This window comes from Ochotona princeps, chromosome 7 (genome assembly GCF_030435755.1).
Source record: "Ochotona princeps isolate mOchPri1 chromosome 7, mOchPri1.hap1, whole genome shotgun sequence".
In the NCBI taxonomy this organism is placed as follows: domain Eukaryota; kingdom Metazoa; phylum Chordata; class Mammalia; order Lagomorpha; family Ochotonidae; genus Ochotona; species Ochotona princeps.
The window spans coordinates 82,388,275-82,414,926 of NC_080838.1; the positions used below are offsets into that span (position 1 = coordinate 82,388,275).

Here is a 26,652-nt window from a genome sequence, read left to right on the forward strand (position 1 = left end):
TCTGTGGGGGCAATTGGTGAAAAGAACAACGGGGGTGGGGGTGGGGGGTGGATTCCTGGGGGTCAGCCCTGGTCCAGGAGCTGGCACAGGAGTTGGCAATTCTGATTCAGAGGAATTCACAACTACACCAGTGTTTTCCTCTGACACGGTACTCCTGTGACAAGAGACCCAAAACTGAGGAAAACCCGGGTGGACCACCACGTCTGTCGGTGCGGCATCTTTCCACACGCCGACGGGCGAGCCAGACGCCAGCGCCGCCGCCCCGTGCCCGCGCCTCAGGGCTCCGCGCGCTCACGCCCCGCGCGCCGGCGGCCCCGGGAGCGCGCGCGCTGGCGCGCGCGCGTCGCGCACTCCCGTGCAAGTCTCGCGATGCCGTAGCCGGCTGCCGGCGCTGCGGGTGGCTCGGGCTGTTGCTGTGGTTGCCCGAGTTGCGGCGGCGGCGGCCCCCGGGCGGATGTTGACACTGTTTGTTGTTGTGAGCGCTCAAGGATAATGGCGGCGGCGGCCCGGACCCCGGCCCAGCTGTAGCCGGAGCCGAGACAGCCGAGAGCCAACTCCGCGCGGCCTCGGAGCCGGCGCCGGCAGCTGCCCCGGCCCTTCGGCCCCCGGTGCCCGGCCCCCGGTCCCCGGCAGCCCGGCAGCGGGGCGCCCGCCCCTGGAGCCAGGCCCCGGTGGGCAGGGGCAGGGCCGGGGGGCGCGCCGAGGCTCAGCATGGCGGATTTCGACGAGATCTACGAGGAGGAGGAGGACGAGGAGCGGGCCCTGGAGGAGCAGCTGCTCAAGTACTCGCCGGACCCGGTGGTGGTCCGCGGCTCCGGTCACGTCACCGTGTAAGGCCCGGGACGGGCGAGGCCGGGCTCCGTGGGCTCCCCCGGGGGGTGCGGGCGGGGAGAGGCGGGCGACCAGGAAGTGAGGACTCAGTGTTTCCCCTATGCCTGAGGTCTCCCAAGTCGGGGGCCCAGCGCTTCCCCCCTGCTTCCCCTGCACCCCGACTCCGCAGGCCCCGCTGGCCAGGGCGACAGGACGGGAGCCCCCTTCTCTTCCGGGAGGATCTGCTTTTCGGGGTGCAAGTGTCACCCAGGGACGCCGAGGCCCCGCGAGCTTGCGAACCTAGTGGTCCGGCCCAGAAGCCAGAGCTGGGCCCAGGGGGACCCCGGGTCAGGGTCAGCGCGGGGGGTGTGTGTGTGTGTCTGGTTGGGTGGGATGTCTGAGCACCTAGGTGCAAAGGAAGCTTTGCAGAAATCACGTGTGTTCGTTCACAATGAATTTGGAAGCTAATCCTGAGGCTCCGCGCCAGGCGCACGCACTGCTGGGCCGCCTGCAGCTGCGGGTCGGGGATGGGGGCGTGAACCCTGCAGCCTGCCCTGGCGCCCCCCAGTAAAGAACCGAAAGCTCTCCAAGACGAGGTGACTAAGAAAGGAATGCCAAGCGTCGCCAAGAGTCCCCAGCCACGCGGAAGCAGGAAGTTGGTGCTTCTGTCTGGCGAGTCCCGAGTTGCGTGCGGGCCCTTTTGTGGGTGGTGAATCTCGGGTTTAGGTCGTGGGTCAGATTTGGGAGGCTTGTCCCGCGTGCACCTGCACGTTACCTTTGTGGTGAGGTGATGGGCCGGGCCGTGGAGAATGGCAAGGCCGGTTTGCGTTGGGGTTCTCTGTGAGGGGCAGTGGGATGTGCGGTGGGTAAGTTGGGGGTCATCAGCAAAGCTGATGTGTGATCTGACAGCCATGTTGTTGTGTGTGAGTGCTTACGTAATGCTTTGATTGCCTCAGCACCGGTTGGTTTATATTCAGGTGACTTAACAAGGTACAAACACTGCCTAGTCACTGGCACAGCGTTCCGCGCTGTGAGGACTCGGTGGGGCTGAAGACCATGGGATCCAGTCCCACAGAGAAGTCTTGGCGTGCATCACAGCGACCTTTTTAGCCTCAGAAGCGGTCATTTAGTTCTTAGAGCCTTCTCACATTGTTTTGAACAAGTGACTCAAGACAGGAAGGGATTTCCAAACTTTTTCATCCATGCCTCATGTTGAAAGCGTGCCTGTTTGGGGCTGTAGTGCCACAGGTCACACCGTTGCTTGTTGCATCGGCATTCTGTGTAGGTGTGCCTATGAGTCCAAGTGAGTCCCGGCTGTTCCCCCTCGTTCCACACTGTTCCCTGCTAATGTGCCTTGGAAGACAGCAGGGGCTGGCCCACGTGGGGCTCTGCAGGCGGTGGGGAGACCTGGGTAGGGTTCCAGGTTGCCGGCTGTGGCTGGGCCACCTCTGGCCATGGAGGCCATTTGGGGGAGTGACCCAGTGGGTGGAAGATGAATGTGTGTGTGTGTGTGTGTGTGTGTGTGTGAGAGAGAGAGAGAGAGAGAGAGAGAGAGAGAGAGAGAGAGAGACTGACTGCCTTTCACATGAACGCACCCTGGCGCAGTTGGTAGACTCTTGTTGCCCAGTAAGGCAGAACTGTGGTGGTACTGTCTCCTCAGAGTGCTTCGACCCCAACAGGTGAGCATGGTGGTTGGCTGCTTAGTGAGGGTGCAGGGTCGGGGGACTCATGACTTGTTTCAAACTTAGATGCGCTTCGAATATACCCGGGGGAGCTTCTGCCTTGGCTCCACTGCAGGCCAGCTGCAGAAGAGGGGTGTTAGAGGAGGTCCCAGGCCAGGAGAGTGAAGAAAAAACACGGGGGGCCTCATGTGGGAGTCTAATGTGCAGTCCTGGTGGCAGAGCACTGGCCCAGGCTTCAGGGAGCACGGGTGTGTGATTCCTTCAGCCACGCCCCTCCTCTCCCAGTCCCAGGCTCCAGGCTCTGCAGGTCAAGCTTATCTCTGCCTTGTTTATTTATTTATTTTTCTAAGATAAGTATGTGAAAATGTGTCTGTATGAACCTAAAGTTTTTCACTTAATTATTTGAAAGAGACAGTGAGCTCCCCTCTTCTCGTTCCTTCCTCCCACTTGGCTGAGCTGAAGTAGCAGCTGGGAGCTGGCTCTGGAGTTTCCCGTGTGGGTGCTAGGGAGCAGGGTGCTTGGACCTCTTACCTGCCGCCTCCCAGGGGTGTGTGTGTGTGTGTGTGAGCCGGAAGATGGAATTAGGGCAGCACTGGGCCTTGAACCCACGCACGCTGATAGTGTATTGCACGTGTCCCCTGTGGGGTCTTACCTGCTGTGCCAAACACCTGCCCTGGAGTGAATTCATTAGGCCTCTTCAGTCGGGGGAGGGATATTATAGTGCCCTCTTTTAAAACAATTTTTAAAAAAGATTAATTTATTTTGTTATTGGAAAGTGGGATATACAGCGAGGAGGAGAAACAGAGGAAGATCTTCCATCCGCTGGTTCACTCCCCAAGCAGCCACAATGGCCGGAGCTGCACCCATCCAAAGCCAGGAGCCAGGGACTTCTTCCACATGAATGCATGGTCCTAAGGCTTTGGGTTGTCTTCGACTACTTTCCCAAGCCACAAGCAGGGAGCTGAATGGGAAGCAGGGCTGCTGGGACACAAACTGGTGCCCATATGGGAACCCAGTGTATGCAAGGCGAGGACCCATAAAACATTTCATAAATGTTTTTATTTGAGAGAGGGATCAGTGTCCATTGGTTCACTTCCCACATGCTGACTAGAACAGACAGGAAGCAGGACTGGGGGGACTCAGCCTGAGGCTGCCTCGTGGCTGGGAGGGGCCCTGCCTTCAGCCACAGGTCTGGGTGTGCATGCTGGGTCTCTAACCCAGCAGCCCAGCTGGCTTCACCGCCAGGGGAGGCGCTTGCCCTCTGGTCCTCACCTTCTGGGAGTAAGTGCTGGAGCGGACCTTCATGCGTTACAAACCAAGGGACTAAACAATCAGAGCTGTCGTTTTGCAGCCTAGAAGTGATTCACTTCAGTTTTGTTTTTCTGTTTATTTTACAGTTTGTTTGTTTGTTTATAAGGCAGAGCAAGGAGGGGGAGGGATTTAGGATTTGTGATTCTGTGATTTTTTTCTACAGTGCTCCCTGCAGCCAGGAGCCAGGAACTGGGTCAGGGTCTCTGTCTCATGCCCTTGGGGCATCCATCCCCGGCTGCCTCCCAGGAGCCTTGGGGCGAAGCTGGATCAGCTGAGGCAGAACTTGGGCCCCAGACACTTTCTGTTTTGAAAACTCCAACCTGTTTTATGGCGACCTAGATAGGAATAGTAGTAGTAGTACAAAGCTTTCCCTTTTGTAATTCGCTTGTGCCCTGTGTTGCTGGGGAGCCCAGCGAGCACCTTTGAAGGTGTGTGAAGCACAGCCTGTGTGCTGCCATTACTCTCGGATATGTGCAGTTTTCCCTGTCTTGAAGCGGGAGTAATTAAATCAGCTGTAGTAAGACTGGCTGAGCTTGTCACTGCCGCCTGCTACAGCTGTCTTCCCTTGCCCACTGAAAGTAAATATCGTCTAACTGGAATCACCTCCAATCCAGATCATTCTAGAAGGATATTGATCTGTCCACATGTTTTCACAGTTAACTTTTACGGTGGCCTTCACATTTGAATATTTCTACTCTTTTTGTCTGCTTTGATATGTTACAATGTCACTTTTGTGTTTTGAAATTGTGGTGACGTGACAATGTCAGTTACCTTTCATTTCCCACTCAGGCAGCTCTGGATTAATTTGGGAGCATAATCAGATTTTTGGGACCAGGCATAAAATGTCTAATTACTTAAATTAGTTAAATAAATTCTGCTTTTTAAAAAAAACATTTACCACTGTTTCGCTGACACGTAGAGACAGCACAGTGTGACATTTCAATACATATGTGTATTGTGGAATCATCAGATTGGAGTAGTTGGCACATCTGCCGCCTCAGATGTGTGTCATTGATGAAGTCTGCTCTAAAGCGGTTTGGAATACAAATATTTTTATATTGACCCAGGCTTGTACTGTACTTTGAGGATAGTCAGTACCTTTCTTGGCATTCTTTTGTGTGAAAGTGAGATTTTTCCTTCATTAATTTGTGTATAACACATTTTGGGGGAAAGTGTTATTGGAAGAAAGCCAAATGATAAATTTCTATTATATAATGTTTCTGTACATCTTAGATAAAAGGCTTGAACTCAGAATTCACTTACAAGTAGATTTTTTTTTACTTTATTTTTTTGATAATCTTATTTAGTTACTTAGGGTACAAAAGGTCAAGGGCTACAGGAAAGTGGGTAATACCATTGTTTTCACGCTAATATCATAATTTTTCCCCCTGTATCTGGGGTCAGGGGAGAAATAAAAGGAAAAGCCCCCCCCCAGCCTCGCTCCTATCCCAGGTTCGCGATGTGAGGCTCACTCTGAGAGTCCTGCCCAAGCAGTTTCTACACTTCAACAGTTCTGAATTGCTGCCAATCTCGCCGTTCCAATTGCGGTGAAATCTATTCAGAATCCGCTGGCTGACATAGTCCCTTCATGGTTGGGGTTCTGAGATCAGCAGTTCAGTTGGAGGGATCTCCAGAGAAACTTAGTCTGAGGTGATCCCAGACCCGATTCTTGTGTGTGTGCTTGCCAGTACAGGGTCTGGCACCGTCCGTTGCCCCAATCAGCTTATGCACATACTGGTGGTTTCAGTTGCTGGGTCGGTTCTGTTTCTAGCCCTGTCTTCCACATGAACCGATGGGTGTTGTAGTTCAGCCTGATCCTGTCCGCTTCATACTCGGCCCTCATGCAAACCAGTGGGAGCTGCAGCCTAGTTGGGGCGACTCCCCATAACCCCCACCAGGCCTGCCCCCTCCCTGGTTCCCAGTATGTACCACAGGCTTGTTCAGTCCCACATCCCATTTAGCTTTCGTCCATGTCAATGGGCATTGAAACCTAGTTCAACCCAACCAGCCCTACTATCCAGTCCGCACACATACTGGCAGGTACCTTTCTGTCTAACCATCCCTGTGCCTATCCTGTTTTTCATGCTCTCCAGTGGAAGTGGTAACCCAAGAGGGAGGTGCCCACTATCTCCCTGCTAGGCCCCTCCAGCTTCTGGATTATGTGCTCTCCAGGTGGTTCTGGAATTTAATTTGACAAATTAAGCTTCCAGTGCCAGCCTGTGCCAGCTGATGCTGCGGCAAAGCCCCACCAACCCTCACCCACTCAATTGGAACAGTCAGTCCAACCTGGCCCTTCGCTGATCTAGCTCACATGAGGCCCACAGGTGTTACAGCCCTGCCTGGTCTGGTCTGCCCCATCCCAACTCACCCTCTCCAGTGAGAGTGGTTGTCCAGCAGGGGAGCCCGCTTTCCCCCTGCCGGTTCTGCCCTCTCCGCCCCATGGTTCTCATGTGTGCTCTTTGGGCACTGCAACCACATCTGGTATGGCTCACCCCACCTTGACATTCCGTAATGTGCACTGGTTTGTGTCACAACCGAACCCAGCCTGACCCATACTCTATCCTGGTGCTCGGATTCACCAGCAGGTGATGTGAACTGGTTCAGCCTGGTCTGCCCCCCACCTATGCCAAATGTATGATGGTGGGTATCTTCCTTCAGCCTGGTCTGGCTTGCTCCCTATCGTGTTTTTTGCGCTCACCTGTAGAGACTGTACCGACAGAGGAGTTTCCCAAGCTCCTCCATCAGAACCTCTCCCTGTGCTAGATCTTGCACATACTGGTGGTTCTATGGGTCAGCCCTCCTTGCTGGCCTTCAATCCATTCCAGTTCTTGATGTTGGATGTTTCAGCCCAGCCAAGGCTTAGCCATACCCAGACACTGCTCACAAATGGCTCAGAAGGGGCAGAGACGCAGCCTAGTCCATCCTACATCTACTCAGGTTCTCCAGAGCACCAGATGGTGCTGGCATCTAGCCCGGCTCGGTGTGCCCAGCTCCAGTTCACACTTGTGCCAAGGGACACGCAGCTCCCATTCCAGCCCCCGCACTCTCCTGTGGAAACCTCAACCCAGCAAGGGTTTACTCTCACAGCTCCCCAACTGAGTCTGTTCCCAGCTCTAGATTACGTGCGTGCCAGTGGGTATTCTGACCCAATTGGCTAAGACCCCCACCTGTCTCAACCTTTGCCTCCGATGCTGAGGCCTAGTATCCCTGACTTTTGCAGACCAGTTAGTGTAAGAGCCTAGTTCGGTATGACATGTGCTCCATCCTGATTTCTATTCCCTCTTGTGAGTTGGGGTTTGCTTGGCCCTGCCTGGTCCACCCCCTTCCAATTACAGCCCGGCCTACCCCACATCCTGTTTTAGGATGCACCTTTGGGTGCTGCTGCCTTGACCTGCCCAGACTGCTGTTCTTTTACCCATAAGTGATGGCAGGTACCATGGTCAGACCTAGCTCAGCCCATCACCACTCCAGCTTGCGAGCTAACCTGCGGGACTTGTATTTCCACAGCGTTGGGCCCACACTTCCCCCAGAGTTTACCCCCGGTATGAGTTTTCTCAAGTGCTGGTTAGTGTCTTGACCTGCCAAGTGTGACCAGTCCACTATTCCACCACCCAGTCAGGTATTGGTACCTAGCCTGCTAGACAGTCCCCCATCCCTAGCTTTAGTGTGGACTGGTGTGTGGCAGTCAGTGATGCTCTATGCTAACAGCTCATCTCAGGATTCCCATGTGGGCTGGTGAATCAGTCTGACCCTAATAGATCTTATGGACACTCCCTTCCAAACCATCAGGTCTCAGTCCCCATGCTTGCCCGAAAGTTTCATGACCCCGTTACTTGGAATCAACTAGAATTCATCTCTCACCTACAGTAACACTGTCCTTATCCACTAACACTGTGCTTAGCCCTAGGCAGCAATTACATATCTTAAAAGCTCCAGAGTTCACTGCCGGGCGACTAGCAGGCAGAGCCTGGCACCATTTGGTGCACTGGCTGCCCAAAGCCAAGGACTCAATCACTGCCTTTCGGCAGTGGCTTTGGCCTGAGTTCCCAGCGTTGGGTCCGGCCCGGCAGGGGCACGCCCCGCAGCCGCCACACTACAGGGAGCTGCTTTTGCCCCCAAACCCAATTGTTTTGTGTATGTGGTGACTGGTGTAATGAAGATGAGAAAAAAGTGACCTGCTTATTAGGTAGTTTTGACCAGATTGGTTAATATTTTTAAATTTTGGAGTTCCTTATCTGTGAGTCATTTTGTGCAGAGTATGTTGATCTTTTGTTAGGGACTGATTTTTCACAGTGATGATACCTGAGAGATGTGCCGTGTAAAAGCTGGAATTTAGAAGTAACTAGCCCAGGACTTCCTAACTAGGTCGCCATTGGAGTAGACCCCGTGTGCCCAGCTCACTTGATGTCCCTCCGGCCTCAGCCTGTACTTGCGGCCTCCCCGGGAGCATTCAGTCTTCTGCTTCTGAAAGAACCTGAGCAAACTAAGTTACTTTGCTCACGGTGGTTATTTTGTTTTTAATTTTTAAGATTTATTTATTTTCATTCAAATGGTAGATTTTGTAGAAAGAAGGAGAAATAAGGTCTAGCATCTGCTGGTTCACTCCCCAAAGGCCGCAGTGGCCAGAGCTGAGCTGAGCTGAAGTTGAGAGCCAAGAGCTTCTCCTGGGTCTTCCATGTGAGTGCACGGTCCCACGCCCTTGGGCCATGCTCTGCTGCCCTCCCGGGCCACAGCAGGGAGCTGGATGGGAAGTGGAGCAGCCGGAAACACGCTGATGCCCAGACGGGATGCCGACCCCCTCAGATTTGTTTTAGTGTCTTTTTCTCCGATGACACTGAGTTACCAGGTCTTCTTGAACTCTCTTCTGAGGTCCACTCCCCACCTCCTCTTTCTTTTAAACCATTTCCACAAATAATTCCTCCTCTTTCAGCACCAGCTTTTGTCAGTGGCTGTGGAATATACACCCTTTGTCTATCTCGGGTATGTTGTAAAAGATCAAAGGTTTGGAAATGTGACTTGAAATGAGACAGTTTGGAAACTACTTTGGAATAAAATTACTTGGGGGACCTTATAAGAAGATATTAGAGTTAATTTTTCAAATGGTAGAATTAATATTAAAAGAAAAAGCCTGCTTTAAAATATATTTGTATCTCGGTCTGCTACTAGGTGCTGTGGTTAGAAGTAAGACTGATTTGATTTGTCCAAATTACAGAATCACTTCAGTTAAAAAATTTAAAGGTTTATTTCAAAGTCAGAAGAGGAGGAAGAGACAGAATGAGAGACCCTCTTCCACCTGCTGCTTCGCTCCCTGCAGCAAGGAGCCAGGAGCCAGGAACCCCAGCCAGGTCTCCCACGGGGGTGCCAGGATCACAGACCCTTCAGTCACCTGCACTGCCTCCCACACACCTGAGGAGATAGCTGGATCAGAAGCCAAGTTGCTAGGACTAGAACCAGGTGCTGCAAGGGATGTTGACTGCGAACTGTGTCCCAGTGCAGGCCGCTAAGCAATTGGTTTAGCTTCATGCTTCCCACCTCTCCCCATGCAACACCATAAGGCATAAAAGTATAGTTTTTTTTTGTTTTTTTTGAAAAGCATGTAGACAGAGATTTCTCCTTTGTGAATTCATTCCCCAAATCCCTACGACAACCGGGTTGGGCCAGGTCCTATCCAGAGCCCCTAATTCTATCCAGGTCTCCCCTGTGGGGGCTGGGACCCAAACTTGAGCCATCACTACTGCCTCCTTGGGCTGTATTAGCAGAATGGAGATTTGAGGGTACTCTCCTGTCCCAGGATGTCCAGGTGCCATCCTGACTGGTGTGTGTGTGTGTGTGTGTGTGTGTGTGTATGTGAGAGAGAGATTGATTGATTGATTAATTGATTTTATTTCTGTATTTGAAAGGCAGAGTTACAGAATGCAAAAGCTCTCTCACTGGTTGTCCCAGGCCATTAGCAGGGAGTTCGATTGGAAATGGAACAGCTGGGACTTGAACCCAGTGCCACATTGGGGGATGCTGGTGTGGCAGGTAGAAGCTCTATTTATGCCACAACACAGGCTGCTTGCTACCGTATTTCACATTACAAGATTAAATTTTGTTTTTTGGTTTTAAAGACCTTGTTGATGCTTTTCCACAGACTGTAAGTTCTTTGTGAGAGCTGGACTATGTCCACCAGTGTGTGTGTGTGTGTGAGTGCAGTGTGTGCAGTATTCCAGTCCTGAGTCTCTGAGTGAGGCCAAATCCACCTTTGCGTCTTGTCAGAGTTAATGCAGGGTCACTCTCCTTCCCTTGCTGCGCCTCCAGCTGGTGGGCAGCAGTGTTTTGGAATAGAACTTTGATCAAACTGAAAAGCTACATGGCTCTTTTTTTGATATGGTAATTGTAAGAATTGTTAAATTCTGGTAGACCTTTTTCACAAAATTTATTCTTACTAAAATTAAAAAATTAGATTGATGAGTAAGTGAAGCTTTGAGTGTATCTTGGTATTATGTAGAAAGAAAGCCAAGTATTTTAGTTGGACCAACTACTGAAACTTCTTAATAGGTAAACTTTCTTGTAGAAATTAAATGGTATAAACTGAGATTTCAACATTTTACTTTAATTGAATTTGAAGATTTCCATGTTGTTTCAGAGAGTTCACCATTGGATTGCTGCCTGTCAAGAAGTGAAATTGACTAGCACCTAAAATTGTATGGGATTAGCCAACCAGGATGTAGGAAGTGAAGGGTGAAGAGTAAATTACATGTAATTCTTTGTGATGGCAGATAATAAATCAGGTACACTATTGGCTTCATTCTAAATAGCAGTACCCCTTACAATATTACTCTGAAGAATAATGCTTTTGAGAGCTGTTCTTGAATTCCAGCTGAGTGAGCTGTGAACAGGTGAAAGCCCCGGACCTCGGAGTCTGTACACTTCGAGGGAGCTCTAAATCTCCGTGGTACCTGTCTGTTTAGGTTTTTAATCTCCTATAAGGCTATTTAAGAGTTGGTTCTAAATTAAGTTTTCAGGAGCAATGTGTAGCCACAGATGCTGTTGCGCATTCTGTCTGCTGGTGACGTCACCCAACCAGAGTCTTTGAATCTCGGCATGTTTGTTTTTAATAAAAATGAAACGCATTTGGGAAGTAAAAGGTGGTCCTGTGGAGAGTGGGCTCTTGTAAGAATTTTCATCTGTTTGAAAGACCAGCAAGGAGATTCTCTGCTTGCTGGTTTACTCACCGAGTGCCTTCAGGTTGGGGAGAGGGCCAGGCTGAGGCCCAGCCTGAAGCTGGGTCGCCCATCCGGGGCAGGGGCCACCACGGTTGCTGTCGCCTGCTGCCTCCCTAAGTAGACCTGGGAGTGGGGAGGGGCTGAACATGGGGTTGGATGCCCCGGGGGCAACCTAACAGCGGCACAGTGCCCACCCCACGGACGCGGTCGCCTGCTGTGGAGGTGACTCATTTCAGTTAGGTGTTTTAATTGCAACCATAGACACATTCATCTTCCCGAGCCTCCGTTTTTTGTCTACGAGGTTAGAAGTCCTTCACCAGTGACCCGGGCTCAGAGCAGTCCGTGATTGAGTGCTAACTCACCATGTATGCTGCTGTGTATCCCTCAGGTACATGTTGAGTTAATCTTTACCATTTTGTTGGAGGTAGTCTGAAATGTGACGTGTACTTCACTGCTTTAGAGCAAGATCCTAAGCGTAAGTCACACCTACTGGACAAAAAGACTCATTTGACTCAAACATGGATGTTGTCAGGTGAACACAGGGATGTCGTAGGGCCTTGAGATGTGTCAGATTCTGAGAACCTTCTGTAAATGACTCTGTCTTTTTTTGAAAGATCTATTTATTTTCATTGGAAAGGCAGATTTATAGAGAAAAGGAGACACACAGAGAAAGATCTTCCATCACTGGTTCACTCCCCAAATGGCTGTAACGGCCAGAGCTGAGCTGATCCAAAGCCAGATGCAGGGTCTCAAGGCCTTGGGCCATCCTCTACCACGTTCTCAGGCCACCAGCAGGGAGCTGGATGGGACATGGGACAACCAGGATGTGAACTGGCGCCCTTTGGGAACCTGGCACGTGCAAGGCGAGAATTGAGCTACTGAGTCCTGGTGCCGGGCCCCTGCAAAAGGCTCTTGACATGTCACGTGAGCTGCTGCTTTCTGATGATCTCTTCTCTGCTTGTTCAAACTGTGCTCGGAGATGCAGCCCCGTGAAAGCCATGCATGCAGGAAGGGGTTGAGTGCTGAGTGTAAATGCTTGAATTCTAGTTGAGTTTTACAATATTCATTTTGTTTTACTCAGTGTTTCCTAGTAATTGCCAAGCATGTCAGTTTTCGTCCTTGTCGGTTCTCTTGGTGACAGCCCACGGGGGTTTGCTGTGAAGTCCTTTTCGACAAGTATTATGTGAGACTCCGGGCTTGCAGTGGTGACTAAGGCACATGTGATTCCTGGCCGTGGAGGTTACAGCTGATGGAAGTGTCCCGGGCTGGCATCCCCTAGCAGAGTGCCTCGTGGGCTAAGGCCTGGGTCCTGGCCCCCTGCTTGGGAGAGCTGGGCCAAGTTCCCAGCTGCTGGCTACCGTGGGCCCAGGCCTGGTTGTTGTGGGTGTGTGGCAGAGTGAACCAGAGGGCCCAGGCCTGGTTGTTGTGGGTGTGTGGCAGAGTGAACCAGAGGGCCCAGGCCTGGCTGTTGTGGGTGTGTGGCAGGGTGAACCAGAGGGCCCAGGCCTGGCTGTTGTGGGTGTGTGGCAGGGTGAACCAGAGGGCCCAAGCCTGGCTGTTTTAGGTGTGTGGCAGGGTGAACCAGTGGGCCCAGGCCTGGCTGTTGTGGGTGTGTGGCAGGGTGAACCAGTGGGCCCAGGCCTGGCTGTTTTAGGTGTGTGGCAGGGTGAACCAGAGGATGCAAGAGTGCTCTGTCTCTGCCCCTTAAGTAAAAATGAAATAAATAATTGAAAGACATTTAAAGATACATTATATCCAAGGAAGCCAAAGCAAGCCAGTAGGGTGGCAAGTGCGACACTGATGTGACAGAGGAGACAACTCTGTCCAGAAGGTGACATTTAGGAAGGGTGAAAGAGGCCCAGGGAGAGCTCGCCGGGCGGCCTGGAAAAGAGCAGGTGCCAGGACCCAGCACCAAAGCCAGCTCGGCTGGGCTGCGGAGCAGAAAGGCTACTTCTGCATGAGCCGGAGCCCTGGCAGGAGATTGGGAGCCAAGAGGGCCGGAGAGGACTGTGAAGGGATTAGGACGATCTTTAGACTGTTGCCAGCATTGCAGGTAAGGCGTGACCCTGGCCTGGCTGGGGTGCTGGGCATTTAGTGAAAAGGGGGCATTTTAGTTCTGGGTGTAAAACCATATTTTACAGCTTTCCCACATGGTATGGAAAAACGCAGCCACATCCACTTTAGTGGTCTGATTCCCCAGTTGTATCTGTGTGTAGTATTTTTGCTTTGGCTTGGTGAAGAGCAAGTCCAAAGAGTTGTGGCTGCCCCTGTTGTTCACCGGGGACCAGGCTGACGACATTACCTGCTCTTTGTCCACTTGCTGTCGCACTCTGGAGCAGCTCGTGTGCCAGGAGAGTGGCAGTGCCCACAGTACAGGGTCTTTCCCGCAAGATCACGGGTGCCGTCAGCTGCCAGCAAATACTGAGCGGCCAGGTGGGTCGTATGTGGCTCCATTCGGTTGGAGGAGAGCCCTTCCCATCACAACTGCTTCCACAGTTTGGACAAGCTCTTTTCCTTCCCAGCAGCTCATAAATGTAGTTTACCTAGGATAGACTTGGCTGAATTCTAGGATGACCTGCCTTTGCTCATTTGTTTGATAAGAAAAAAATGTACATATGAAGGTCCTTGAGAAAGATTTTGGCAGAACAGAACTGAAAGGTGAGTGTGATTTTGGCCCAAAAGTTTTGACATTTGTGTCTAGGTTTTTCTGAGTCTGCCTTCTCCATGAACTTTGTGTGTGTACTTAGGACGATCAGCTTCCTGTGAGCTCTTTGTTACAGGCTCTTGGATCTTGCCTTAAAGCTGGCGAGGCATCTTGGTTAGTTCAGTGAAGGAATTGCTGTGTGCCTGCCTGTTCTCTGCCTTTTCTAAACCATTCAGTATGCTCCTTGAATTGGGTGTTTTTGGTAGAGTATAAACAGCTCACTCATTTTTCTTAACATAATTTAGCACCTTGTTTTGTCCAGAATATTTGTAGGCTAAGTGTTGAAGCACCACTGGCCAAGCCATATCGTGGCATCCCTGCCTGCCGTATTGGAGCACCAGGTCAGGCTGCTGGTCTGCTTCCTGGGACGCCCTGTAAATGTGCCTGGAAGCACACCCCCCTCCAGAGACTCAAGTGGATTTCTGGTTTCTGGCTTCAGCCTTGGCCCAGCCTCAAGTTATTGGCACCCTTTGGGGAATAATTTTTTTGAAAGAGTCACCCAGAGAGGAGACACATCTGCTGGTTCACTCCCACATCTCCAGCATGGCCGGGGCTGGGTGTGGCTGAACTGGGACTCAGAGGACACTGCAGGGTCAGCCTGCTGCCCTGGCCCCGTATACATTGCTTACTTCATGTTTTTTTGACCTTGATTGGAAAAATGTTAGAAAAGGTTTATACTTAACATTAGCCAGTTTTATCATTGGCTGCTTTATTTGCTAGGCTGTTTGACCATGGTCTTGAGACACTGTTAAGATCTGGACAATTTGAATCTATCATGTTCCCTATACCTGGATATCAAGTGATATTATTGTTCACTGTACTAGAAAGGTGACAGCCATAATAGAAACAGCAGGTATTTGTTTTATTGGAAGGAGCTAAAGTTTACATAGGACTTAGGCTGTGCGTTGTTGGTACTTTATGTATATAACTGAATTTGGAACTGTATCAGTGAGGAAACTGAGAAAAGGTAGCTGTGAGTACTTGGAGTGTCAGCATAATATATATCTATATCTATATCTATATCTATATCTATATCTATATAAATTTTAATCTAGGCAGTCATCTGTTTAATTACTTTGGTTAAAGTGGGTTTTTGTTTTTAAAAGGCAGAGTGACAGTTGGTGTACTCCTTAGATGGCCACCTGGGCCAGACCTGAAGCCAGGGACATGGTCACTGTCTCCCTTAGGGTGGCAGAGGGCCATGCTCTTGAGGGTCATCTTCCAGAGCCTAAACAAGCGTGTTAGAGGGAGCAGGCAGGACTAAATGCCAGTGCTGGAAGCGGCAGCTTAACCGCTGCACAAAGTAGCAAAATTATGTCTTTGGCAGGTGGTTATTCACCAATACAACAAACCCTTTTTTTATTTTGGATACAAATAGGAAACCTCAAAAAACATTTTTCTTTCTAGATCTCATGAGAACACTTTGGACATTTTTGTTTATCAATATTAGTTTTATAATTTCTGGGACTTGGCCCAGTACAATAGCTCAATGGCTAATTCTTCACCTTGCAAGTCCTGGGATTCCATATCACCATTGGTTCATGTCCCAGCTGCTTCAGTGCTCATCCAGCTTGCTGCTTGTGGCCTGGGAAAGCTGGCAAGGACCACCCAAGTACTTGGGAGCCCACACCCATGTGGGAGACTGGAAAGAAGCTCCTGGCTTTGGATTGGCTTAGTGCTGGCCATTGTGGCCATTTGGGGAGTGAATCAGGGGACGGAGCATCCTTCTGTCTCTCCTCCTCTCTCTAAATCTGATCTGCCTTTCCAACAAAAATAATCTTAAAAAGACCAAACAAACCAGTGGGTAATGCCTCTAATGCCAGCATCCCGTGTGGGCACCTTTTCAAGTCCCAGCTGCTCCACGTCTGACCTCACTCCCTGCTGATGTTCCTGGGAAAAGCAGAGGAGGATGGCCCGAATGTTTGGGCCCCTGACATGCGTCTGGGAGGTGCAGATGAGACTCGTGGCTCCTGGCTAGGCCTGGCTCGGCCCTGACAGTTGCAGTCCTTGAGGGATGAACCAGCAGATACAGGATCTTTCTTGGTCTATCTCTCCCTCTCTCTGTAACTGCCTTCCAAATACTAAATAATTTTTTTTTTAATTTCGATTTTCTTTTGATACTTTTTCTTTCCAGTTGATCTGTTATTAACTTAGAAGGTTCTGGTTGAAGTGGGTAAGCATTTTGTATTTTTCAGGGCAGAGGTTCTCACTTGAACTGTCAGCCGTGACACTCGAGAAGTTGTTTCTTAGGCATCACTTTGTTCATCCGTAAAATCAATTGTTGGAACTAAGTAATAGTCCGTGGACCTTTCTGAGTTTCAGATTTTGATATTGGGACTGGCATTGTGATGTAATGGATAAAACTTCTTGCAGTGCCAACATCCCAAATAGGTCTCCGTTCAAGTCCCAGTTGCTGCACTTCAGCTTTAGCTCCCTGTTCATGTGCTTGGCAAGCAGCTGTCATGCTTGGACTCTGCACCTGGGAGACCCAGAGGAAGCGTCCTTGTGGCTGAAGCCCAGCCCTGCCCAGCCCAGCCCAGCCCAGCTCAGCCCTGCCCAGCCCAGCCCAGCCCAGCTCAGCCCTGCCCAGCCCTGCCCTGCCCTGCCCTGCCCAGCTCAGCCCAGCCCAGCTCAGCCCAGCCCAGCTCAGCCCTGCCCAGCTCAGTCCAGCCCTGCCCAGCTCAGTCCAGCCCTGCCCAGCCCAGCTCAGCCCTGCTCAGCCCTGCCCTGTACAGCCCAGCCCAGCTGAACCCTGCTCAGCCCTGCCCAGCCCAGCTCAGCCCAGCTCAGCCCTGCCCAGCCCAGCCCAGCTTAGCCCTGCCCAGCCCAGCCCAGCCCAGCCCAGCCCAGCCCAGCTCAGCCCTGCCCAGCCTTGCCCAGCCCTGCCCTGCCCTGCCCTGCCCTGCCCAGCTCAGCCCAGCCCAGCTCAGCCCTGCCCAGCTCAGTCCAGCCCTGCCCAGCTCAGTCCAGCCCTGCCCAGCCCAGCTCAGCCCTGCTCAGCCCTGCCCTGTACAGCCCAGCCCAGCTGAACCCTGCTCAGCCCTGCCCAGCCCAGCTGAACCCTGCCCTGCCCTGCCCTGTCCAGCTCAGCCCAGCCCAGCTCAGCTCTGCCCAGCCCTGCCCAGCCCTGCCCTGCCCTGCCCTGCCCTGCCCTGCCCTGCCCTGCCCAGCTCAGCCCAGCCCAGCTCAGCCCTGCCCAGCTCAGTCCAGCCCTGCCCAGCCCAGCTCAGTCCTGCTCAGCCCTGCCCTGTACAGCCCAGCCCAGCTGAACCCTGCTCAGCCCTGCCCAGCACAGCCCAGCCCTGCCCAGCCCAGCCCTGCCCAGCCCTGGCTGTTGGGGCCCTCTGGGGCATTAGTCAGTGGATGGGAGATTCTTTTTTTCTCTCTCACTCTGTTTCTCTATTTGTCTCTTCCTCTCTTTGTATAATTCTGACTTTGAAAGAAATTAAATCTTTAAAAAGGAAATTTCCAGTTTTAGAATGAGAGCTAACTCCCCTTTAACTTCCAAGCTCTTTGTGATGCACTTAATACATACATAAAAATAACTTCAAAATACCCTTAAAATATAATCCAAAGGTATACATGAAAGTAAAATTATTTTAAATTCCTGTATGTCCTTAGTCTAGCTTAAAAATGCAAACAAAACACCTTTAATCTTTTTTTCAGATTTTAATCTTTTTTCTGATTATAGAGAATAGCATCAAGATTATTTAGCGATTTGAAAATAATATTTCCCAGTGAAGCAGAAAACACAAAGAGGCACTTCATGCTTGGTGGTATTTATTGCTAATATTTTTATTATAGGGGTTTTTTTTCCCTGAAAAATCTTTGCTTAGACTAAATAGTAATATAAATTGTTACAGAAATTATAGAAAACACGAAAATTGGAAAATGAAATGTCACCTATAATTTCTTTGGGATGAACTATTTTTCCTATTTGTCTACGTGTATTATATTTTTATTAAAAGATTGAGGCCATGCTAATAAAGGGTCTTGTTGTCTGGGTTTTTTATTTCTCCTTCCATTGGGAGCGTTTGCCAGTACTGTGGTGGATTGTTGCAGTGTGTGGACTATTAGCCCACTAGACATGGAGCAGACGCACGAAGGGACCCTCAGGTCTGAAGGCAGAGGAAGACAGACTGCCAGCCCCGGCCCGCCCTGCCTCTGGCCTGGCATTCCGTGTGCCTTGTTCTCCCCATCCCGGGCCGGGGAGCTCAGTGACAGCGACCGCCCCCCCTGCTTGGAGTTGCAGCTGTGCTGTGGCACTGTAAGCTGGCAGTCTGCATTTGCTCTGGTCCTCATACTTTCTGCTTGCTGTTGGCTTCAGCTCGTTCCTGAATGCCAGTTTCAATGGGTTTCTATCTTGCCTTTAGGTTACATCCTTTCTTTATCTTTTGGCTGTTAAACATGGGATCAGCTATGGGAATTGAGCTCTGATTAGTGAACAAAGGCTGGCCTAATTGGGCAGGAGCTCGAGGCCCTGGCAACCCTGTGCTTACTGGCCAGCCTCAGGATTAGCTGTTCTGAACAGATGCCCACCTGTGGTCTCACTAGTCACGGAGGGAGCTGCTAGCTAGGCCTTCAGACCGGCTGTTCTCACCAGCGTATGTGCGTGATTTTGAACTATGTAGTGTCTTTTCAGGTTGATACATTAATTTAATGAGAAATTTCTGTTCTTTTAAAGTTTTACTGATTTTTTTGAGTAGTGGTAAAAAGCACAGCAGTCAGAGTCTTGCTGTTTTATTTTTAAAAAGCAAAGTTTAGCATGAGTTCAAAATGTATCTTAATTGAAAATGACAATGCAATAGTAACATGTTTTAAACATTTAAAAATATTTAAAAATTTTTAAAAATATTTGAAAGGCAGAATCAGAGAAAGGAGAGAACTTTTGCATCTGCTGCTTCCCTCCCCGAGTGAGCACAGCCACCAGGCCCGAGGCCGGAGCTTTGGTTGACTGTTTGTGTGTGACAGGGACCCACACACTTGGAACCCTGGAGCTGCTTTCCCCAGGCCTTCAGCAGGAGCTGGGTTGAGGTTAGGGCAGCCAGAACGTGAGCCAGCACTGATATGGGATGCCAGTGTCAGGTGGTAGCTCTACCCACTAGGCCACAGTGCTCACCCCTCCATTAAACTATTGATGAGTGAATCAGACTTTCCTGTTTGCCTGTGATAGCATGTTCAGTTAATACCAAATAAAGGTTTGAAATTGAAAAAAATCATGACAGTATTGCTATTTTCTTTTAAGATTTATTTTTATTACAAAGTCAGATATACAGAGAGGAGGAGAGACAGAGAGGAAGATCTTCCGTCCGATGATTCACTCCCCAAGTGAGCCGCAACAGTCCAGTGCACACCAATCGGATGCCGGGAACCTGGAACCTCTTCCAGGTCTCCCACGCGGGTGCAGGGTCCCAAAGCTTTTGGGCCGTCCTCGACTGCTTTCCCAGGCCACAAGCAGGGAGCTGGATGGGAAGTGGAGCTGCCGGAATTAGAACCTGCGCCCATATGGGATCCCGGTGCGTTCAAGGCGAGGACTTTAGCCGCTAGGCCACTATACGAGGCCCAGTGTTGCTATTTTTAAAAATTATAAATATTTTTCATACTAAATTACTGAATTGTTTGTAAACAATTTGTAATTCCACTGACAGCGCATGATGATTTCTGTTAAAAACTTGGCAGCATAAAATATTCTAAAAATCTCCTTTGTTCATCTTTGTGAGTAACTGAATTAAGATGCCGCCCATCTTGGATTGTTTAAAATCACTGCGTGCAGTCTCCAGCTTCCCGGAGTGTTACGAAGACACTGAGTGTCCACAGGGGTTGGGCTCCCTGCGTGAGCGAGCACATCACATGGTCATTGTGTGGGACAAAATGTGTCCTCGGTAAGATTGTACTGGACCAGCTGAATGCTGCATATTTAAAAATGTTAAACTTACAGAAACATAATGCATGAAAGAAATGATTTATGATACTACCAATTTAAACTGAAACACACTCTACATTTTCATTCTAACAATCCTTGCTTCCTGCCAAATTAGAAGGAAAAAAAGCCAAAATGAAGATAGCATCAAAACTAAGTAATTTGTGTCAAGTCAAAACCATAAAAGAGAAGGTGGTCCTTTACAGAATGTGGCCTTTCTTGTCATGTAATGCAATGAGATGGTCTTGCTAAAGCCGTTTCAGGTAGCACTCTTGGTTTACCTAGTGTGCCAGAGGTGGAAGCTACAGCGAGTCCTTGCCATGGCTCAGCACTTTACAGGGAGGCAGCTGCGGTGTGAGAGACTGCTGAGGGCCGCCCCGTCTGTGAGGGAGTGTGGGTGAAGGCTGGGTTGTCGGAGTGTGAGGGGATGTGCCAGTGAGGAAGGAGAAGGGATGGTGGCGTCCTGCACTGAGGGAGGAGAACGCCAGCGTGGGGTCCTCAGCAAGGGGAAGTGCGGGGCCAGCACTGTCTGCCATCTGTTGGTTCACTCCCAAAGGGCTGCGATGGCCGGTGCTTCCTCCAGGTCTCCCATGTGGTGCAGGGGACCAGCACTTGGGCCAGCCTCTGCTGCTCTCCCAGGTGCATTAGCAGGGAGCTGGATCGGAAGTGGAGCAGCTGGGACCAGAAACCGTGCTCACATGTAAAGCCAGTGGTGCAGGCGCAGCTTCCCCTGCTGCACTGCAGCGCAGACCCCTGACTCAGGTTTGCAGGCTGAGTGCACGAAGCCTGAGTGGAGAGAAATACAGTCATGATGAAGAAGACTCTGAAAGCCATTGGTCAGCTTCAGGAAATGTGTGGAGAAAGATAACCAACGTACTGAAGGTGGATCTCAGATGAAAGGAAGTTTCTGTTCTGGCAGGAAGACTAATCTCTGATGATGATGTTAAAGAGCCAGGCAGCAGCTGTGGGGCATGGGAAGCAGGGCTGATGAGGACTCAGCAGCTGGAAGCACTGTGTTTATAAGGAATTGGAGTGAGGAGGGTGAGGCCTGAAGGGTTGTATAGGCTGGCTGCCGAGGAAGGCAGGAGAGGAGTGGGAAGAGCTGCAGGGTGCCGTGAGGTGAGGGTGAAGAGAAGGCTGGCAGTGGGCTGCAGTCCAGGGTTTCAGAGATTCCTCAGGAAAGAGTGGCCTTTAAGTTTTGTTTAAGTGAAGAAGGTTCCTTCTTTTTTTTAGAAGAGAGGGTGTAAGGATGTATTCTAGTAGCAACAGATCAACACATCGGAAGTTTGAAGGGGAAGGTTCTGTCAGGGAAGAGGGCCCGCGACTTGGGTAAGGGTAGGAGTGCAGGCCACCAGCCAGGAGTGAGCTATACCTTGCCCTTACCTAGGGTGAGGAGGCAGTGAAATGGAGGCAAACCCAGCTTATTTCAAGACTCTATTTATATTTAGTTATGAAATTGCAGTCCCTTTTAAAGCTTTTCCCTGGTGAACTTTTAAGATTATTTTGAATTTAAATAAGAGTGAAATTGGTTTTGTATATTATTTGGGGGGGGGGGGAAGCTTAGGTGTCTTATTGTAGGATCATCTTAGGTGTTACAGGAAGGGGCTTGGTGTTTGTGGTTTGAACGAATTCTGTTTTCTTCTACCGGAATGCTCATAAAGGTGAGCAGCGTGGGTGAGTTTATGATCAGCTCTGAAGCCGTGGGGATTCTAGCAGGATTCCAGGGCGCAGGAGCGGAAGGGCTGACGTGCCTGCTGTCTGACGCCCAGACACAGGGGCGCCTCGGACAGTTCTTGATAATGCTTGGACAGTTCCCACTTTGCTTTTCATTTTTTCTCTCCCTTTTCCTTGCATTTTTTCTTCTTATCATTTGTGTCAGAAATCTGAAATTGTTAGCTACTTCTCATTTCCAACAATAAAATTCAAAGCTAGGAAAAGATCACTGCCCCATCTGTTGAAATACTGCACTTGAGTTCCTTTTTTCGAATACTTAAGTGGTAGCTCAAATGAGCCATGTATTCTTTTGTTTATATACCGGTGATTAGTTAACAGTCAGCCTCATGTCATTATGTTCAAGTTTTGATTTGATTCAGCTGCTAAGATAATTGGTTCTTAACATTTCATGAATTACTTATAATGGTTGTGTGTTAAACTTTTTGTTATGTCTCAGACCTCCTGTGCATATAATCTGTATTCTGTGTACTTGACCTTTGGTTAATTTAAATGGTTTAAATAATTTGTGACGATATGTAATAGCATATTCTTGCTTTTATTTTTTAAATAGATTTGGACTGAGCAACAAATTTGAATCAGAATTCCCTTCTTCATTAACTGGAAAAGTGAGTATCTTAAAATTCTGTGTATGTACCTCAAAACTAAATATTTTCTTAGCAAACTAGAAATATGCTAAAGAGACATTCTTATTGACATAAAAATTGCAATGTTCTTACTTGTTAAAAATTTCTCCTTAGGTAGCTCCTGAAGAATTTAAAGCCAGCATCAACAGAGTCAACAGCTGTCTTAAGAAGAGCCTTCCTGTTAACGTGCGCTGGCTGCTCTGCGGCTGCCTCTGCTGCTGCTGCACGCTCGGCTGCAGCATGTGGCCAGTCATCTGCCTCAGCAAGAGAGTAAGTCGATGCTGTGTTGTAGCTTACATTTACAGGTAGATAAACAGCCTTTCTTTTGTTTTTGCATTTGCCTAGGTTTTTTTTTTTTGTCTTGAATGAATCACATTGTCTTACTACATGAAAGTAATGTGATCCAGTAGAGGAGTGATTAATTTTTTGTGTATCTAGATGTAATTATATTAAATAGCCATTTAAAGCTATGTTTGTAATTGACATAGGAAGTCATTGAGCTCAGCCTAGGGGACACTTAGCTCAGTGTCTGAATATGAGTGTACTGACAGCACCACAGAGCAGGAGTCCGGGCTGCAGGGTTCCGTTTCCCTGTGGTAGTCGCTTCCTCCTCAACATTGTCGTTGTAAAGTGGGGAAGTTGGTCAGGCTGTAGCTGAATGACTCCAGAAGTGGTCTATCAGGGTTGAGTTACAGCATTGTTAGTGATAAAAAGCATAGTGCTCATAGAAGAAATAAAATGGCCATTTCTGCTTGCACGACCAAGATTATTTTTTCATTTCCTTTTGTATTTTATGTTTTCTGACATGAGTACATAATAACTGGTCAGAAGAGATCATCTAAAGACGTTTTTGCAGGTTATAATAAAGCATTCTCAAGGTGTTGGGCAATTAGTCTAGATTGGCTGCTTTATGTTAAAGTTTAAAAAATAGTATTCATCACATACAAAAGAAGTATTAAGTTTCTTTTGAATAAATGATTTTGTACAACTACATGTCATTTTGTTACCAGTTAATGATAGAAAATACAGAAAGACAAGTTCTGTTTGTCATTTGATGTCTATTATAAGATAGACGTGTATTTCTGCTAAAAGTTTTGGATTAGTATATTTTATTGGTACAAAGGAGGTAATGCCTTTGTAATAGAATTATTCTTATAATATGAGGAAGGTTAGAACAGTCATGAAAAACTGGAACTAGGGGAAAAGCTATTGACCTACCATGTGAGATGATGCTCAGGCTGTCTGTATCCCATTTAGAGTGCCGGGGTGGATTTCCGACTCGAGCTCTTGTCGCAGCATCCTGCTAACGGGGATCCTAGGAGGCCTCAGGGGTGACTCAAAAAGTTGGATTCTTGTCACCTACATGGAAGGCCTGGGTTGGGTTCCTGGTTCATAGCGTCAGCTCTTGGTTCTTGTGCAATTCTGGGGAGTAAACTAGTGAATGTCTGTCTCTTTCTGATCTCCCTGCCCCTCTGTCTCTCAAATCAGAAGAAGGAAAATACCACTAAAAGGTGTAAACTTTGTTTTCAACATAAGCTGTGTGAAGTTCAAGACAGTGGTGAATGTTGATACCAGTCGTCTCATCTGTTCACGAAGACGGCCCTGGGACCGTGTTCATATCATCCAGTTCGTGTTGTTAGCAAAAGAAGATGTGTGTCCTTTCCAGGATTTAAAGAGAAGCCGGGTTGGCACCCTGGGGTGGATGCCTGGCAAGGTCCCCTCAGTACCTCCGCAGAATGGCCTTCTGTGGAAGGGGGATGGGCAGGAGCACTGCTTCCCTGGCTGTTGTGCTGCCATAGCTGTGGCTGGCCCTCCAGATGCTCTCTGCAGCGGTCGTTCTTTGACCTCCAGAGAGGCCGTAGAGGGCCTTGAGCGTCCCAGCACACACACACACGAGCACATACAGTACTGCATCCCAACACACACATGTGCACACAGCTCCTCGAGCGTCCCAGCACACACACACACGTGCATGTGTGTACACATGGTGTTCGCAAGGCCTTTGCTTAAGCGTTGAACCCTTCCGGCTCCCAGTAGCTGGTTCTTGGCTGTGCTTTGTCTTTATAATTGTACTGGGAAAGCCCTGTTTCATCTCCTCTTCTAATTTTTGGAAGAAATACATCAGGACTTTGGTCCCACTGGTTTGAAGTTTCTGTTGGAAAAAATGTTCTTATTTTTTCTTTAAGTTTTCCAGGGTGTCTGTAGTCCCATCACTTCTGTTGTCAGTTGGTGGTCTTGTATTAGAAGAACACAGAATGAGCAGGATTACATTTGTTTTTCAGAAACTGATGTGAAGTTGTGCTTTGTGGCTTCATCAACATCGTCTTATCGCTTCTTAAAAATCAAGACACCCTCTGGACTTTGTGTAAAGCATCAGCGATTTCCTCATTCCCCATTCCTGTACTCGGTTTCCTGCTCTTGCCTTGGTTGTAGCAGAGTTTGTACTGCTTGGAAAGAGGTTCCTTCAGTTAATGCCTTACTCTTAGGTCTTCAAGCTGTGCTTGTTCAGACATGATTAACAAGTTAGTGCAACGTCATTTTTGTGCAAAAAAGTTTTTAAATTAATGTGTAGTTTTTTCATAATAAACATTTCTATAAACCTTATAAAGAAACCTTGTATTTACCCTAATAGCTAAAAATATTTACTTTTCTCTAAGACTTTTTTCATACATTGCAGTAGGTTTTCCAGATCATATGGCATGTTTTTTGGGAAAAAAAAAATATTTATTTATTTGAAAGAATTACAGACCTATAGAGAGAGACAGATTTTTAATCTGCTAGCTCATTTCCCAAATGGGCCACAATGACTAGGACAAGACCTGGAGTTTGTTCTGGGTCTCCCTCATGGGTGGCAGGGCCCAGGCACATGGGTCGTTATTACCCTGCTTTCCCCAGGCAAGTAGCAGGGAGCTGAATCAGAAGTGGAACAGTGGACGCATGAATTGGTCCACATAGAGTACCAGCATTATAGGCAGTGGCTTTACCTGCTGTGCCACAAAACTGGCCACAGCGCAGGAAAGTCTTTAAAAGATTTATTTGAAAGGCAGAGTTACAGAGAGAGAGAATAGAGATAAAAAGATCTTCCACCCACAGGTTCACTGTTGGACCTGGCGGGCTGTAGCTGAGCTAGTGTGAAGCCGGGACCCTGGAGCTCTGCCACGCCTCTCCTGTGCACCAAGTGCTGCTGCCTCCCCAGGCGCACTTCCCAGGGCTGGCACTCGAGCTGGCACCTAGGGGATGTCTGCATTCCAGGTTGTAGATTGAGCTGCTGGGTCACAGCACCAACCCAGTTGCTGCTCTGTTATCCTGGAATCATGAGGTTTGTTGAGACCTAGCTTTTCACTTTGAGATTTTTTTTTCTGAATTTATGTGAGAGGCAGGGAGAGAGTGCTTCCATTCACTCGTTCACTCTCCAAATGGCTGCAGGAGCTGGCGTCTGGTGTCCCCTGTGGGATCCAGCCCCTGGTGTCATCAGCTGCTGCTTGCAGTGCAGAGTCAGGACTCTGGGACTGGCATGCACATGTCCGGAAGTGACTGTTAGGCCGAACTCCTCTCCCTACTTTTTGCTTTTTTTAAAAAAATGAATTACACAAAATGTTCCAAGGTGTAGATATAGTACCTTTAAAAATGTTCTCCGTGCATTGTTTTCAATTTTTATTCTTTTATTGTTTGAAAGGCAGGTGTACGTACGCACACGCGTCTCCTGTCTGCTAGTTCACTCCTTAAATCCCCACAGCAGCTGTGGGTGGGCCCTGTGAAACCACAAGTTAGGCCTTGGTCTGGGTGTCCTGGCAGGGACACGAGCGCTTGACCTGTGTCATCTGCTGCCTTCCCGGACATACAGGGGAAGGGGCTGTTAGTGGGAGCCACAGCCTGGCCTCGAACCAGGCACTCTGATGGGAGATGTGGAGTTCCCTGAAGTGTCTTGGTTGTTGCACTAAATGTCCACCCCTCCCTCCATGCATTCCTGTTCGAAGATGACAGAGAGGAAAGTTAGAGAGCTTCCATCTGCCCACAGCAACCAGGAGACTTCATGTGTACTCCCACGTGGGGAGCAGGGCCCCAGGCCTTTGGGCTGTCTGCTTTCCCAGGGCATTAGCAGGGAGCTGATGGGAACAAAGCAACAGGACTTGAGTTGGTGCTCTGATATGGGATGCCAGGCTTTCAGGCAGTTGGTCAGCTTACTTAGCTACAATGCTCGCCCTATATGTTGTTATTAACTGACTTTCTAAGATGCTGAAATGTAGACACAAAGAGAAATCTTCCTTCCACTGGTTCACTCTCCAGTTGTCTGAAGGGACCAGACCAAGACTGGGAGCCTGGCACGCAGTCAGGGTCTTGCTTGTGAGCCACAGGGGCCCAGACTTGGGTCAGCTGCTGCTGCACTAACAGGTAGCAGGATCAGAAGTGCAGCATCTGGGACATGAACCATTGCTCATGTAAGATGCTGGAATCCCAGCGTAGGTTTAACCCACTGTACCGCAATGCCAGCCCCATTTAATATGCTTTAATGATATATACAAGATTACAAGATTACACTTGTCTAAAATTTAATTGTCAAAATATTGAAAACCCTAAATGTGTGGTTTGTAAATATATCTCTTTATAATACATATAAAATATTGTCGTACCCAATCCATAGAAATGATGTTGTAGGAAG

The 26,652-nt window shown here is 49.1% G+C and overlaps 1 protein-coding gene across 1 annotated transcript in view; it reads left to right on the plus strand.

The window, feature by feature from the left end:
• Positions 1–357: 357 nt before the first annotated feature.
• The window catches only part of CHIC2 (cysteine rich hydrophobic domain 2), a 53,753-nt gene continuing 27,458 nt past the window's right edge, over positions 358–26,652 (plus strand). Inside the window, exons 1-3 of the mRNA XM_058667313.1 lie at positions 358–830; positions 21,920–21,974; positions 22,107–22,262. Of these exons, the coding sequence (XP_058523296.1) occupies positions 712–830; positions 21,920–21,974; positions 22,107–22,262 (330 nt within the window). The 5' untranslated portion in view covers positions 358–711. The remainder of the gene's footprint in view (positions 831–21,919; positions 21,975–22,106; positions 22,263–26,652) is intronic.